A 15,329-nucleotide genomic window follows, 5' to 3' on the forward strand; every position below is an offset into this window, starting at 1 on the left:
GACACTTGTCAACTGCTATATAGACAAATAAGTAGAAGGTATTTGGCAGGAAAAACGTCAGAGCACCAAGACTTTGGGCTGCTCTTTATTTTTAGTTCACACGTTGTTCTTTAGCATATACTATCCAGGACCTATTTGGCCGTGCAACCCAAGGTTATTAATTAATATTCTCCAGCTGCTCCTGAATCCCCAAGCCAGCTGCATCTTTCACATCTATTTTTCTCCAATTCCTTCCTCTCAGAATTTTCGGGGTCACACTACAGTGGGGACTCAGATTTTAGGCATTAGGAGCTCTCTTTAACAGAGGAAGATAATTACAGCCCTATAAACTCTGGGGGGAAAATAATTGTCGATAGATTCTCAGCGACATTGTTTCCCCCTTGGTGAGAACAACAAACGGGTGAGGAAAAAAACAACGAAGCTCTGACTTGTTGCTTTTCTCAAACGGTCGTTCTTAGCAGGAGGAAAACCACATGAAGCAGAAACCAGAATAAAGGGCCTACATCACGACTGAGGTTGCTTTCTTGACAAGAAATTAAGCATTTTGATTTGAAGGTGTTATCAAGCACACTGGCTGTTGAAAGCAAGCAACTACAGTGCCAGGACTGCTCCTGATTTCAAGATGAGGATCAAAAGAATACCTCCTTTTGAGTCCAAAATTTTCACTGCCGTTTTTGTCTTTGTGCCAAGAACCGCATTCACGGGGGATTTCAGAATTACTTCAAAGACCTCATCATCTTCCTCTAATCCGTCATAGGTAATTGCTATATTCCACATCTTAGCTGACATTCCTACAAGAAGTAAACATTTTAATTACTCTTTAATTGCTATTTCAATCACCTAGGTGTCAGAGAAATATATTAATTAACATGTCTACAGCTAGACTGCAGTAGCCTGAGTGAGCTATTGTACCGCTACCAACTCGCTGAAGTCGTGCTGTTCTCCTAAATAATATTAAGAGACCACATTTGTTCCTGGACAATGATGTTTCCCTTTAAATGCAAACACTGTAACAAAAAAAAGCAAGCTGCATTAGGCAAGGGATGAACAAAAAATGGTGAGCAGTTGAGATCTAAGACAATTTTTTCCTGACCTGCCCCTTCTCTCCTTAAGAATAAACAAGTACTGCAATCTTTAAATCTTAATAGTTTGAAAAACCTTAAGATGTTGATGCAGACAGTCAGAAGTGATTATTGGATGGTACTTCATGCTATTCACAGAAATGATTGATTTCTAACGACAGCTGCTTCCATCGGCTGCCCTACTTCCTGAGACCCTTCTAGCCCACAAATGCTTTTTCTGATGATGTAATACTCAGGAGTTTGATATCCTCCTACAGAGAATTTATAGGCTGGGGGGGGGGGTTCTTGAAATAGACGGAGCCAATTTTTTTTTTTTCTTTCTGTCTGCCTCTGTTCATGGAGTTACAATCAAGCTTGGTTCACAGTAACGTTGCTAACTTAATGCAAAAGAGCTTTGATGTTACAAACATATCCCCAGCTATCCTGTCACCACCAAGATGGGACACAAAGCAACCCCAAAACCACAAAATATTAAAGTGGGAAGAAACTTCTGTAATTGTCAAATCTTGACCAGTTTCCATGACGTGGATAGCAGGACATCCCCCATGGGTTTATTTAGAAGAGTTGGCAGGAAGGAAAGAAAGTATTGTTTAGGGAAGAAAGATGGCTCAGTTTTAAGGGGAAAAAGATAAACTTATGGTTTAACCTTTGAGGACTAAGTTTTGAAACTTTATTCTGTGTCATTTACTCATTGGCTATTTGAGTGATTTTATTCCCATAAACCCATCTATATAAGCAGTTAAACATTTTTTTCTAGGCTTCTCATCTGAAAATCGGATTCTTTTCTCCTTGCAGGTTGTTTTCTACAGATGTATGCCTCTCAGTTGTGCTAGCTAGATGATGGCCTCCTTCTTGAAGGTATGTTGCTTATAGAGTTCATCATGGAATCTAAGTCTCATCAATCCCGACAGAATCCAATGGAAAGAGGAAACTGTTCACTTGTCCTACTCTTGCCTGCACTTAGAAAAATTAAGGGTCTTTGAAATAATTTTATTAAAAAAAAATAGGCTGACAGGTAAGTTGTTAAGCTTTCAGTGTCCACTGAGTTTTTCTTTTTTTTTGAACTTTTCTTTTTTAATGTTTTCAAGTCTCATCCATGTCATAACACGTATGAGTCCTTCATTGATTTTTTTTTTTTTTTTGGCTGCGTTGGGTCTTTGTTGCTGCGCGCGGGCTTTCTCTGGTTGCGGCGAGCAGGGGCTGCTCTTCGTTGCGGTGCATAGGCTTCTCATGGCGGTGGCTTCTCTTGTTGCGGAGCACGGGCTCTAGGCACACAGGCTTCAGTAGTTGTGGCTCGCAGGCTCTACAGCGCAGGCTCAGTAGCTGTGGCGCACGGGCTTAGTTGCTCCGTGGCATGTGGGATCTTCCCAGACCAGGGATTGATCCCGTGTCCCCTGCATTGGCAGGTGGATTCTTAACCACTGCGCCACCAGGGAAGTCCCTCCACTGAGTTCTTAAATCAATTACTTTCATAGTCTTTACAAAGACAAAATTTGAAGCACTTAATATAAACTACATTAACTCCCACCTCGTGGCTGGATGAATCAGTCCATCAAAATATATATTTTGTATTATGTGCTTGCCTTTGGTGGATGCCAGGGAGAATACTAGAGGTATAACATAAGGAAGCCCTGACACAAAGGAATTTAAAACCTTCTTGAAGAGACAAGATGTAAATACCAAAAAAGTCAATTATTCCAGGTTGTGTATAATTAGCTGCCACAAGGTACAGAATAGATGGTAAATACTACATGTATGTGGGCTCCACAGTTGGAAGGACCTGGGAGGAAATGGGAAAACAACAGAAGCAAAGTCAGTTAGATAGCAAAGCAGAGACCTTGATCAGGAGGGCTGAGCAGATTACCCGGCTGGAGTAGAGAGGTCACGCCAAGGAAGAGAGGTGGTAGGTATAGCCAGACTGCAGAGAACCCTCGACACTAGGTGGGTCAGACTCAGACTTTAAACCACAGGCAACAGGGAAGGCTCTTGAAAATGGATGTCTTAAAAACATGAACCTGAAAGTGGTATGTGGGAAGATTTAGGGGCCCAGGCAGACAAGCAGAGAGGCTAGAAGTTGGGAATCCACGTAGGCAGCTGTTGTAATAAATTGGCATGGAGAGAAAAGAGACTTGACAATGAAGAAGGCATATGAATACTAAGGTTTTAATATTCAGAGAGCTGTTTTGACTCTCAAAGCCCATAAAGTTAAGTGTTATTCAAATAAAAATCCAATACAAAAAAAATTTTTTCCCCAAGCCCCAACCATTTGCCTTCTTATTTTAAGAACTGTTTAATAAATTATAGTACCCCTTCCCCCCACTGCCCCACCCACCCCCCAAAAAACCTTAAAGTTTTTGTAAAACCTTATGAAGTAGAACCAGATGGTTAGAGAAGATCTATTCCAAGTTTCATTTAAGTACTTTTGATTGGTTTGCTGCATTTCAACTTTGTTTATATGTCTACCAGGTAGGCACACAGGACCTCCTTTTTTAGGTTAATGAGATTAGAAATCAGAACTTTCTTAGTTTTTCTTTTTCCTTCCTCTCCAGCCTTCAAGGTGCAAAGTATTTGTGAAATCACGGTGATTATAAACAATTTCAGAAGGCATGAACTGGCCCCCTGTTCCCATGAAACAAAAGGTGCTGAAGAGGAGAGAGAGGTGTCAGGTTATGCAGACATAGCCCACTTTACAGAGTGAGTTCATTCCTGGATCTTTTCCCGCAAAACACATTTCACTATTGAAAGACATATTCTCAATGTTTTTCAGCAAATGCCACGTGAGAGAGCTGTTCTTTGGAAAACATTTTGACTCAGGCACAATGAAGTCTCAATTAAGAATGCAGCAAACCTTTGAAGAACATTTATTTTAAAGGAAAACAATCATTTTTCTTAAGAATATTTGCACCTTGACTCAAGATTATTCACAATAGCAGAAGGCAAGGTAGTCAGGGTTAGCTTTTGGTTTGGTACAAAGCTGCAAGGCAAGCTTACTTGAGTGTAGCTCACTAGACTGAAAAGTCCCTCAGTTTCTCTTCAGCTCCCTCCAAGAGCTCTCAAACCCTATGATATTCCACTGTCTTTGATTTCTCACTCTCTGTTTCCTCACCAATCATGGAAGCTGCTGTTTTTAAAGAAATGAACAGGTTGCTTTGGGTGAAAGGGGTGGGAATGGGGATGAAGACACCAGATCTGAAAGAGGCAAGGATGAACAAGATGGGAGTAAATAAGTATTTACAGGACCTGTGGACACGGGGAATTCTAACATTCTCTAAAGGAAGACATCAGCTTATGAAACAGTTTCTGGCTAATAAGTTCCAAAGCAATGAACACCCAAGTGTTGTTTCTTTTTCATTTATAAGCTATATTTATTTATTTTCTTAAAATGTCTAAATAGGGACTTCCCTGGTGGTCCAGTGGTTAAGACTTTGCGCTTCCATTGCAGGGGGCACAGGTTCGATCCCTGGAAATGGAATTAAGATCCTGCATGCCGCACGGTGTGGCCAAAAAAAAAGTCTAAATAGGGCTTCCCTGGTGGCGCAGTGGTTGAGAGTCCACCTGCCGATGGGTTCGTGCCCAGGTCCGGGAAGATCCCACATGGCGCGGAACGGCTGGGCCCGTGAGCCGTGGCTGCTGAGCCTGTGCGTCCGGAGCCTGTACTCCGCAACGGGAGAGGCCACAACAGTGAGAGGCCCGCGTACCGCCAAAAAAAAAAAAAAAAAAAAAAAGTCTAAATAATCTCTAAAATTATGACGATTTAGACCCTCAGAAGTCTTTAGTATCTACTGGAAGCAGCATGTAAACTCTTGAAAGCAAATGGGCATTCCCTCACCCAGTGGGACTTGCAAGAGTTAGCTTCCAGGAGCTCCTCCAGTGTGATATCTTCTAGTCCCTATCAATCCAAACAGAGAACCTGGTGGGCTGCTCAAAATCCACCAAAAGCCAAAATCACTCCTGATCTTGTGACAAACAGACCTCAAATAATAAAGGTGATATATGACAAGCACTCTTGCCTCTTGAAAAGAGGAAAGGCCGGACCTGCCTTAACATGAAGTACATAGAGAGCACAGAGCCAATGCATCAAATCCTTTCATCTTAGGGTTGATCAGAACCAGAGCCTGCAGCAACCCGAGGGTAAACTTCAAATACATAACAGGAATAGCTCTTCTCATCAAGGGTGGTCAGTCTGAGGGACAAAATTATGCAAGTCAGAAACTTAAATATCACAGGAAGGAGGCCAATAACAATATCGGGATTGTTCCATGTCAAATGTAAGGCTCTCTGTTATAGGTTGAGTTGTGTCACTCAAAAATCCTTATGTTTAAGTCCTAACTCTCAGTACCTCAGGATGTGACCTTATTTGGAAATAAGGGCATTACAGATGTAATTCAGATGGAGTCATACTAGAGTAGAGTGGACCCCTAGTCTATGATGACTGGTGTCAGTATACAAAGGGGAAATTTGGACACAGACACAAACAAGGAGAACATCCTATGGAGATAAAGGCAGAGATCGGGTGATGCAACAGAAGCCAAGGAAGGCCAGAGATTCCAGCAAAGCACCAGAGCATGGAAGAGAGGCATGGAACAGATTCCCTCTCAGCCCTTAGAAGGAATCAACCCTGCCCACCTCATGATCTTGAACTTCTAGCGTCCAGAACCATTAGAAAAATAATTCTTGTTTTGAAGCTACCAGGTTTGTGATACTTTATTAGGGTAGCCCCAGCAAACTAATACAGTCACTAAACATTGTACAACTTGTGGTAAACTGCAGAAAGGCATTTCTTTTCTACGTTTAATTTTTTTTTTTTTTTGGTTGTGCTGGGTCTTAGTTGTGGCAGGCGGGCTCCTTAGTTGTGGCATGTGAACTCTTAGTCGCGGCATGCATGTAGGATCTAGTTCCCCAATGAGGGATTGAATCCAGGCCCCCCGCACACTGGGAGCGTGGAGTGCTAACCACTCCGCCACCAGGGAAGCCTCCTCTACGTTTAATATTAAGGTTGTCAGTTTTGGAGTGGTAATGGTATTCAGGCCATTTTGTTTTGCCTTTGCCCAAAATTTCATGTGTCAGTGGCAGACAATGGCTAAAGTCTTGATTGGATGGCCTGTTCTCAGAATGCAGAACACCTCCTCTGCAGGGGAGCAGAAAGCCACACGCCCTGGCTGCTTCTCAAGGCCTTTTCCTTTTGTCCCTGGACAGGTGATCTAGGTCCATTCCATACCAGAGGGAAAGAGAGACAACCATGCAGTGCAGTAAGGGAGAGCTACTGGTTCCCATCTACAGAAACCAGGGAAAGGGGGCATGGCTCCCGCCTTGGTACTTAAGGCACAGTTAGCCAAATGAATGTCTGTCCTGCAGTTTAAGTCCCCTTCTTCTGCTACCAACTCCCCCAGGAAGTCTTCCAGGATTTTCCTTAGCCAGAACAATGGCACATCCTTGGGGTCACAATGTACTCTATTAGTGAGTTGTTTTCATGTCTATATTTCTCACAGGATAGAACATCCTTGAGAACAGGCTCCATGCTTTTGTATTCCCTTTTGCACCTAGCAAAATTTTTCCAAACTCTTAAAACAAAACAGGTGTTATCTAATTAAATAATAATTTCCCCTGGAATCTGTTCATATCAGCCTATTCCAAGAGAGATAATTTAGAAATGACCCTTTAGGAATCCACATGACTATAACATTCAAAAAATTTCCATTAAAATATGAGGCAATTACATTATTTCAGCTTTGTGTCAGACCTCTGAACAATTTTTTTAATGGCATTTTTTATGGATTTTTGCCTTAATATTTTATATATTTTATTTGTTACGATCTCTCTTCTCGTTTTAAATAAATACTCACTAGTAATAACATAAAATATGAGGGGCAAAGCCTCAAGTACAAACTCATCTCTCTGGGAGAGGGGTGATCCTGTGCCCTGAGGAGTTTCTAGTTGGCTGAAGTTGCATAATAGTCTGTCTTTTCCACCATCTCCAGACTTTCTTACAAAAACATGAAACAAAGTGTAGACGCAAAACGTACCTGGGTCAAACTGAATCAGCTTAGATGGAGTCATAGTGAAATCCTTTCCAGCTGTAGCTGACACTTGGTTGACCTTAAGAGGGGAAAAACAAAATCTTTTTTTTTAATAAAAATAAATATTCTGTAATAGAAAAACATCTAGTCTGATCTCATACTAGACTAAACTCATGCTCTTAAATCTGTTTTTAACATTAAGTGGTTTTTTTATTCTAATACATCATTTTTGACCCATCTTCCTTAAAGTTAACTTTTTCCTAGACTAATATCAATGGAAGTAAACATAAAACTTTATTTTTATTTTTTTCTTCTCCTTTATAAATGATTTGGTTATTGGAGAAAGTAATGTGAATTTTAAACAGTATATTTCTCTTTGTTGCAAATATCATTTTATTTCATGGCCTTCCCTCTACCCCAACCAGGTCCTAAAATAATGCCTTGGAGGGAAGGGAGAAGGGCAGTGAAGAGAAGGAAAAGTGGGTACTGCTGACAACCGGGGTGCTGATCTGTCAGCCAGCTTGGAGGTATCCTGCGAGCTCAGGGCACTGAAAGCCTTTAGACCAGATGAACTAAAACAAGTCTGGTCCATTTTCGCATCTGGATGAAACCATTCCTCTTCACAGACATGAATGAGGGCTCTGTGGGGATGACAGTCCTGGGAAACAGCCACACAAAGGCCATCCACACCCAGAACCAAGGGCTTCAGAAGCTCCTTCAAGTAAGTTGTAAAAAAAAAAAAAAAAAAATTGGTCCAGTCTAAAGAGACAATTGGCTGACCCCTTTTTCCCATCCCCCAGGGCTAAAGAACAGAGGTGATTTAAGGGCTCTGACATCTCGTGCCCTTAACTTCCCCCAGAGGAGCCTAAATATGTGTGAAGAACACATATTTAGTTTGAAATATGGTTGAAAAGGAGTTTGAAAAAGAAGCTTCAGCTGGTTTGAAAAAGAGGTCCTTGAATGAGATGTTCAGGAAAGTGAGTTACTCTATTCCTTCACTTTCTTACAAAGGGATGAAGGGCACAAGTAAAAACTTGCAAATTCCTATTTCTTTGGCCTCAGACATTATCTGCATTTCTAACCAAAGGCCCTAACATGTGTCAGTGGTCTGCAGTGGAAACATTTTGCTCAAGAAGAGTACTGCCTCCTAAGCTCCCATTTCTTCTTTCTCCACAATGCCAAGGCTCCTCCCCAACAACCTTTCCCTGTGGAAAGGCAGCCCATTGCACACCTGTACCCATCATATGCTGGGAGTTACATTTCCCCATGTGGTTCTTGCACGTGCAATTACCTAGTATTTACCGCCACTGAGCTTACAGAATCCTACGTGGGAAAAGGAATGGGCTGAGTCAAGGTGGCTGCAGAAATGAGTCCGGTGCAGGTGTGTGATTCAAACCAGGGCAAACGACGTAGGGTAAGAGTGCTTTCTTCTCCCTCCTCCCAGCCAAGCAGCCAATAGGCTCCAGGCTAAAGCAGCAGGCTGTGCTGTAAGCAGAGTGGTCCCTGAAGGACTCGGGCTGTTTGCGAAAGGCCTGCAGACTCAGCTGGCAGCTTCACTGTGTGCACTCAGCTTAAGCAGACAAAAGGTTCCGTCACACTACGTCTGTTGTTTCTACTTGGCATGGTGAACGGTTCTGTGGCCCGCAACTCCAGACTGGAGCATATGGTGCTTTTTATGGAGGACCAGAAGAATATTAGAAAACCATCCAGGCGGGTTCTTTCTTTTTCCATAAACTATCTACTGGGAAAGTAGAGGGGATACCCAGTTATCTGATGATTTAACAATAATAAAACACCCCAGATCAGGGGAAAAGACCCTATGCCCACTAGAAAGATAAATACTGAGTCTGGATATAGTAGGATTTATGTGCACGAGGTTGTGAGGGTGATTTGAACTTATTATTGTAATTGAGACTTAACTGAGATGGCATTTTTTTCCCAGAAGCTAGTATCACTGCTTTTTTCCTTAGATTGAGGAGGGGAGTCTTTCAGGCTCATTCACCAGCATTCGTATGTACAGGATTTTCATGTTCTCGTTCACGTGAAGTGCAATTTTTATAGTGACTCCTAAAAAAATCTTTCAATTCTAGAAGCCATAGGTTGTGCTTCACGGCCCATGGCAGTGTAAAGAAATGGCAGGTGACTAGTCCAAAAATAATTATTGAAAATTCCTTATATTTCAGGGTGCCTGTATTGATACATGGTCTCTTAATTTTGCATGACTTGGGTGAAGCTTACGATAGGTGTGTTCCCTGATTTTTTCATCCACTGAGACCACAGGAAATGGTCTTGGTGCATACTAAGAGAAAGCCATTTGGGGACTTACATTTGCCTACAACTCTTCTTTCCAAAGCAGAGTTTGGCCCAAGTTCACTAGGTTGGATAGATCTCCCTTGTGAAATCAAACTTCAAGAGTTAAAGACCAGATTTAAAAACTAAAAATGGGTTAGAAATATCCTATCTAGGAGATAATTCACCTAGATAAGTGATGGAGGGACAAGGAGGTTTTGTACTTAGACTCTCGGGAATAGTGCAACACTCGTGCAGTTTGAAATTTCCTTAGTTACTCTGAATTTTTCTAAGGAAATAATCAAAGGCACCAACCAGCAACCGAGGTTTTAGCTTGAAAATTGACAGACTTGTTACCTTTACACTCACAAAGGCCGAGTCCATGGAATATCCCTTTCTGGTAATTTCCAAGGGCAATACGCCCACATTCTCACAGACCTCATATTCAGTCTGTGACCACTCGATATGAGACCACTTCAGTTCCAAGCTATGCATGTAAGGAAAAGAAGAAAGAAAATCATGAGAAATTCATAATGGATGCCTGGGGGGCTCCTCTGCTGGGTAGGAAGCTGAACCACTGGTCCACACTGGGAGACAGAAGTGGTTCATCAACCTACACCAATGCTACAAGCTCCTTACACTTGTTTGGGACGTTTTAGCTCACAAAGAACTTTTACTGTCACTGTCTCATTTATTGCTCTTAACAATGCTGTGATGTAGAGCATGGATAAGAATTCCATTTATAAGTGCAGAAATAAGGTTAAAAGTCTATCAGAGGTCTTACAATTATTAGTGATAGAAAAGAGACTCCTACTTGCATCTTCAGAAGGGAAAGGAGCAGGTGTTAAGTTCAAGGAGAAGTTCATTTTTGGAAAGGACATTGATATGAAATCTTCTCTCCTATCTTTTGGCCTCCTTCATCAATACAACAAGATCATTTCCAGGCACAGGTCTTCTCTGAACTTGGGTTCAGTTTAATAACAAGATATCTTTGAGGATGTGCCTAGGAGTTAGAATGTGCATGTGTTTTAAAGCATTACCTGTCCCTTCCTCTGTGCATATAAAAGGGCTACGCTAATATGTACCTTGGATGCAGCTATACAACAGGATAAACTTGCTAAATACAGGGTGGTCTTTTTTCCCCACGCTATATTTAGTAAGCCCGACATGTGATGGAAACTGACTTCTTTAATCCCATGGCATGGAGAGGGACTTTTTCTTTTCTTTTCTTCAGAAAAGAACACTGAGCTTAGAGAGGTTAAATAACTACCTCGAAGGCAAAAAGCTATGACAAAGGTAACAGACAGCAGAGATGGAATCCCCAGTATAAATCTGAAACCAAATGTACTATTCCTTCTCTACCATTCTTCTTCCCAGCTGAAGTTCTTCATGACTCTTGCAGTCTGAGCTCAAGCAGGGGACTACAATTTTATCTTTACCCTGAAGTGTCTCCCTTTCTGAGGTGAGAAAACTTGAAATGTTTCACCTGAACATTTCTCTTCAAATATGTTCTTACATCCTTTACCCCCTGTAACCTTTCAGCAATAAAGACATAAGCAATCTTCACTATGATCATTTAACCCACTTCCATTGCTTGTGTTTTATTCATTTCCCTTTCATTCTCCATTCACAAAACCCTCAGTGGTTGCCTTACTATATTCCCAAACTTTCACTTAGATTCAGGCTCTTTCCTCTAGACTTTTAAAGTTACTTTACAATTTTCTTTTCCTTTCAGAACTAGAAATTCTGGGTGCTACTATGTAGAGCATAGAATTCACAAATTTCACAGGGCTCTCCAGACTTTCCTGTAGATCATTCATATTAGAGAGTAAGTTTATCCTCTAATAATCACTGTATGTCCTTGTACCAGTCATGTGTCACAGTCACATCCTATAGATTCAGTTCACGAGCGAAACAAACTCAGTAGCACTGTCTCCTACTCCACCAACCCTGGGCCAGTGGGACAAGGGGGAGTGTGGGAGTGTGGAATGAATTTGTATGAATGTTTATTCAATCAATACATATGAAATTTATTATTATTGGCATGCTGGGCTTCACAAAATTTTGACATGAAAATAGGATCCTTATATTCAATAGTATTCAAAGACCCCTCATGGGTCTTTGACGCAACTGATTTCAAATCAAGACATAAATAAGAGACTGCTTAAAGAATCACAAGATAACAAGCAACAAGGATGTTATAAATGCTAATAGAAATAACACATTGCAAAGAGTTCCTAAAGGATCCAGATAAATGAGAAAGGAGAACAAAATCAGCGAGAGGGATTAGGGAAAGATAAAAGAGGAGGAAATGGGAACAATGGGAAGGAGTGAAATAGATACACAGGGATGGATTTCAGCTAACTCTCAGTAAGGTTCAAATGAGTTTCAATGTTCAACCTTCTAAGAATCCATCCATTGCTAATGCTAACCATGACCAGCAAAAATTCATCAGTGTCACTCTGCAGGTCCAGGTGACCCCAAGGCCTAAAGTGAAATGTGATTTGATTGTTGATCTAGATCCATAAGGGGACCATGCAGAGTGTTGTTCAGCTTCAAAGCATTAAGGGTCTTGGTGTCTGGGAAAGTGCGTACATAACCCTGATACACCATTAGAATGCTTCATAACGCTTAGAGGTTAAGATTGTCATTACACAATGTTCTACTTTATTTTCTTAAAACTACTCCCTACAAATAATAAAGATCTATTGAAAAGCCATGAAATTTAAGCCGGGCTGTATATTTTCCAGAAAAATACTTAAGTCACGAAGCACTTGCATACCTAGAGGATACGTGTGACACATGTTTTGAATGTGTTTTTTGTTTTCTGCAGTATTGTATTGAAGAAGATCTTTCTACACTGAGACTGCAGTTGCTAAAACTCTACACAAACACCTGAAAGAAAAGTAAGAGATGTAGTCAATCACTTGGGAATTCTCCCTGAAAGAAGCCACACAGACGTATGCTTGGTATCATGTAGGTAACCAGGTGCAGGACCCCATGAAAGAAATGTGGGAAGCTCTGGATTGCGAGGTGTCATGCAGACAAGAGTTGGTTCAAATCTTCACATTTTAATGATCCCTCCCTTCTATTATCACAAAGTAAAGCTCACTCTGAAGTCAGAAATTAAGTTTATAGATACACTTTCTGTGAAGCCCACAACGCAATCATTTCAAGTCACTTAGCAGGACATGAGAACTCCTTAAGGCCCTAGGTCACGGCTTCTCAAACTTGACACTATCGACATCTGGGACCAGATGATTCTTTGTGGTGGGAGGCCGTCCTGTGCATTGCAAGAAGTTTAGCAGCATCCCTGGCCTCTACTCATGAGATCCACCAGATTTAGCCACACCACTCCCCTCTGGTTACAACAATCAAAACTGTTTCCAGAACTTTCCAAATGTCCCTCATGGGGAAAGTCATCCCCAGGGGAGAAACCTTCCCTAAGTGACTGTGGGGACTCAAAACAATAGAACATTTTCTTTAATGTATAAGCTAAATTTTGGTTCCCAACAACTATCGTGAATGAAAGACACGGGATGGAGGAGTAGAAATTAAACGGGATGGGACTTCCGGTCCCTCTCTAACTCTAAGTCAAGCACGAGAAAATCCGTTTAATCACTCAATTTAAAATTGCAATCCGTCCCCAAAATCCAGTGTCTGTGATCCCCCTTAATCTGACCAACTTTCATTTTCCAAAGTACGTATCGTGTATACCATACTATTTCACTTACTTAGGTACCAAGGAACTTAGCTAAGTATTTAGGTACTTAGTCCAAGTAAACAGGGGTCTTTGGTTCACTGATGTATCACCAAGTCCCTTCTAGAGTGACTGAGACATAGTAAGAGCTCACTAAGTATTTGTTAAAGGAAATAATGAACCTTGTTTAGCTTCCTGTTTGAAAAGCTAAGTTGACCACTGAAACTTTTTTTCTCCCCAGCCCTATTAACGTATTTCACACAGTCTGAAAAAACAGCTAGACTAGATGATCCTCACGTGTTTTTTCTAGCCCTGACTCACTCTGGATTCTTTAGCTCCTATTGGACTAGAGAGAAAGGTGGCATTGGTAAAAGAGCATTCTATCATAAAGCATGATTTCTTGTTTTCTGAGGCCTGTGCACGCTTCTCAACATCAGACAATGTCTAGAGACAGCTTTGTTTTTCACAGTGGGAGGAGGGTGATACTGGTTATTTAGCGGGTAGAGGCCAGGGACGCTGCTAAGCATCCTTCAATGTATAGGACACCCAACTCACCCTCCACCACTGCCCCACAGCAAAGAATTGTCTGGACCAAGTAGTCAATAGTGTTGAAGTAGAGTCAAAAGTATATACTTTCTGATATTTTATTTTGTGGCTACTCGGTTCATTTATATGAAGGAACAATGGACCAGAAGAACCAGTTGGGATTAAAACTCTACTTTGGGATATGGAACATTAATCCAGGTTAACAAGGGTGTGTAAAAAAGGTACTTGGCTGCTCTATGCCTCAGTTTCCTCACTTCCCGAAGTGCAATAATAATGAGTCTGTACTTCAAAGAGGTTAAATGAACCTTAAAGAATACTCATTAAGTACTTTGAGCTTCTCAGTGAAAGGTTTTATAGTAGCTAAAATTGTGATTAAATTATTCTTATAACTAGATCTTCACTTATAATCAAGTAGCACATGACTTAAGAAAATAGAAATGGTAAAAAATATTTTTCCAAGTGTTCAATCTAAGACATCAACTCAAAGGGGATGCTATTAAGCTCAGTAAAAATGCTATGAACACCTGCACTTTCATATTTGTCTTTCTCGCATGATAATGGGGAAACAGTGTTTAGCCAGGAAGCAGCACAGCTAGTACCCCCAACAAGTGCTTTGGAATCAGACACATCTCACAACCACTTATTAGTGTGTGATTATGGTCAGTTAGTCTCTCTGGACCTCAGTTTTCATTATCTTTAAAATGAGGGGAATCATATTCACGTCAAATGATGCAAACTAAAATTTGTTAATATGTATAAAGCACCTGTACACAGTGGGTGTTTAATAAGGGCTATTTCCTTTCCCTTCCTCTGTGGTTTCTTAGATCTCGTCTGGAGATAAATACTTTAACTTCTGGCTTGCAGGTAACATGAAAGCCGAACCTAACTAAGAGTTTCAAACTCTTCCCCTACAATGTGTTTCATAAAAGCTGCTAAAGCATTGCCAAGTTCGCCTGCTAGAAATTCCTTTTCTTTTTTGATTTCTTTGGCTCTTCTCTTTTAAGGCCAAGGATGAATAACAGAACAGCTAGAATGAGGGTAGCCAAAGGCAGGAGAAGAATCAAAGTGCTTAGAATCATGAAGCAGCTACTGAGTTATGCAGAACTTCAGCAATGGTCAGCTTTTCTTCTGAAGTTCACCTTTTTGCAGTGGGCACAAGGAAGAGGTCAACCCTGAATGCATGTTAAGAAACTGGCTTGGTCAGAAGTCAGCTATATTCTGTGGTCTGCAGAGGTGTTTTATGTGGTCCTGTGTAACTGAGTTTGGGTGGTATGCAGACCACCTTGAGATTCACATCGGACTAGAGAACTGTCGTGGGCGTATGAGCGAATCACGCCAAGGCGTGAGCCGATAAGATGAGCGCTCACGTTGAGGTCAGGGTGCACTGTGGCCTCTGCCATTCATTCACTTAGTGACTTCTGGCCAATTACTTAAATGCTTTGAGCCTGATTTTCTTATCACCCTCAGAGGATTGTGTTTTGTAGATTAAATTGGACAACATACGTAAAAGCGCCTAGCACAGTGCCTGAAATTTTGGCACTTAACCAAATCTAAATCTTGATGCAAATTTCCATGGATTTCAGTGTTCTAAAATAACTTCTATTTACAATAAAATGTCTCCCAAATGTATCCCTTGAAAAACTTGTTTCATGAGCTATTCTGGGGTAGGGTGGTCTTGGTTCTATAGTCAAATCA

The 15,329-nt window shown here is 41.1% G+C and overlaps 1 protein-coding gene across 1 annotated transcript in view; it reads right to left on the reverse strand.

The window, feature by feature from the left end:
* Positions 1-15,329, reverse strand: part of FREM1 (FRAS1 related extracellular matrix 1) — a 155,990-nt gene that overhangs the window by 16,262 nt on the left and 124,399 nt on the right. Inside the window, exons 27-29 of the mRNA XM_027105887.1 lie at positions 9,746-9,875; positions 7,106-7,178; positions 642-791 (exon numbers count right to left, since the gene is read on the reverse strand). Coding sequence (XP_026961688.1) covers positions 642-791; positions 7,106-7,178; positions 9,746-9,875 — 353 coding nt within the window. The remainder of the gene's footprint in view (positions 1-641; positions 792-7,105; positions 7,179-9,745; positions 9,876-15,329) is intronic.

The sequence above is a fragment of the Aethalodelphis obliquidens genome, unplaced genomic scaffold (assembly GCF_003676395.1).
Source record: "Aethalodelphis obliquidens isolate GAN/ISIS:26980383/991018 unplaced genomic scaffold, ASM367639v1 scaffold7, whole genome shotgun sequence".
NCBI lineage: Eukaryota > Metazoa > Chordata > Mammalia > Artiodactyla > Delphinidae > Aethalodelphis > Aethalodelphis obliquidens.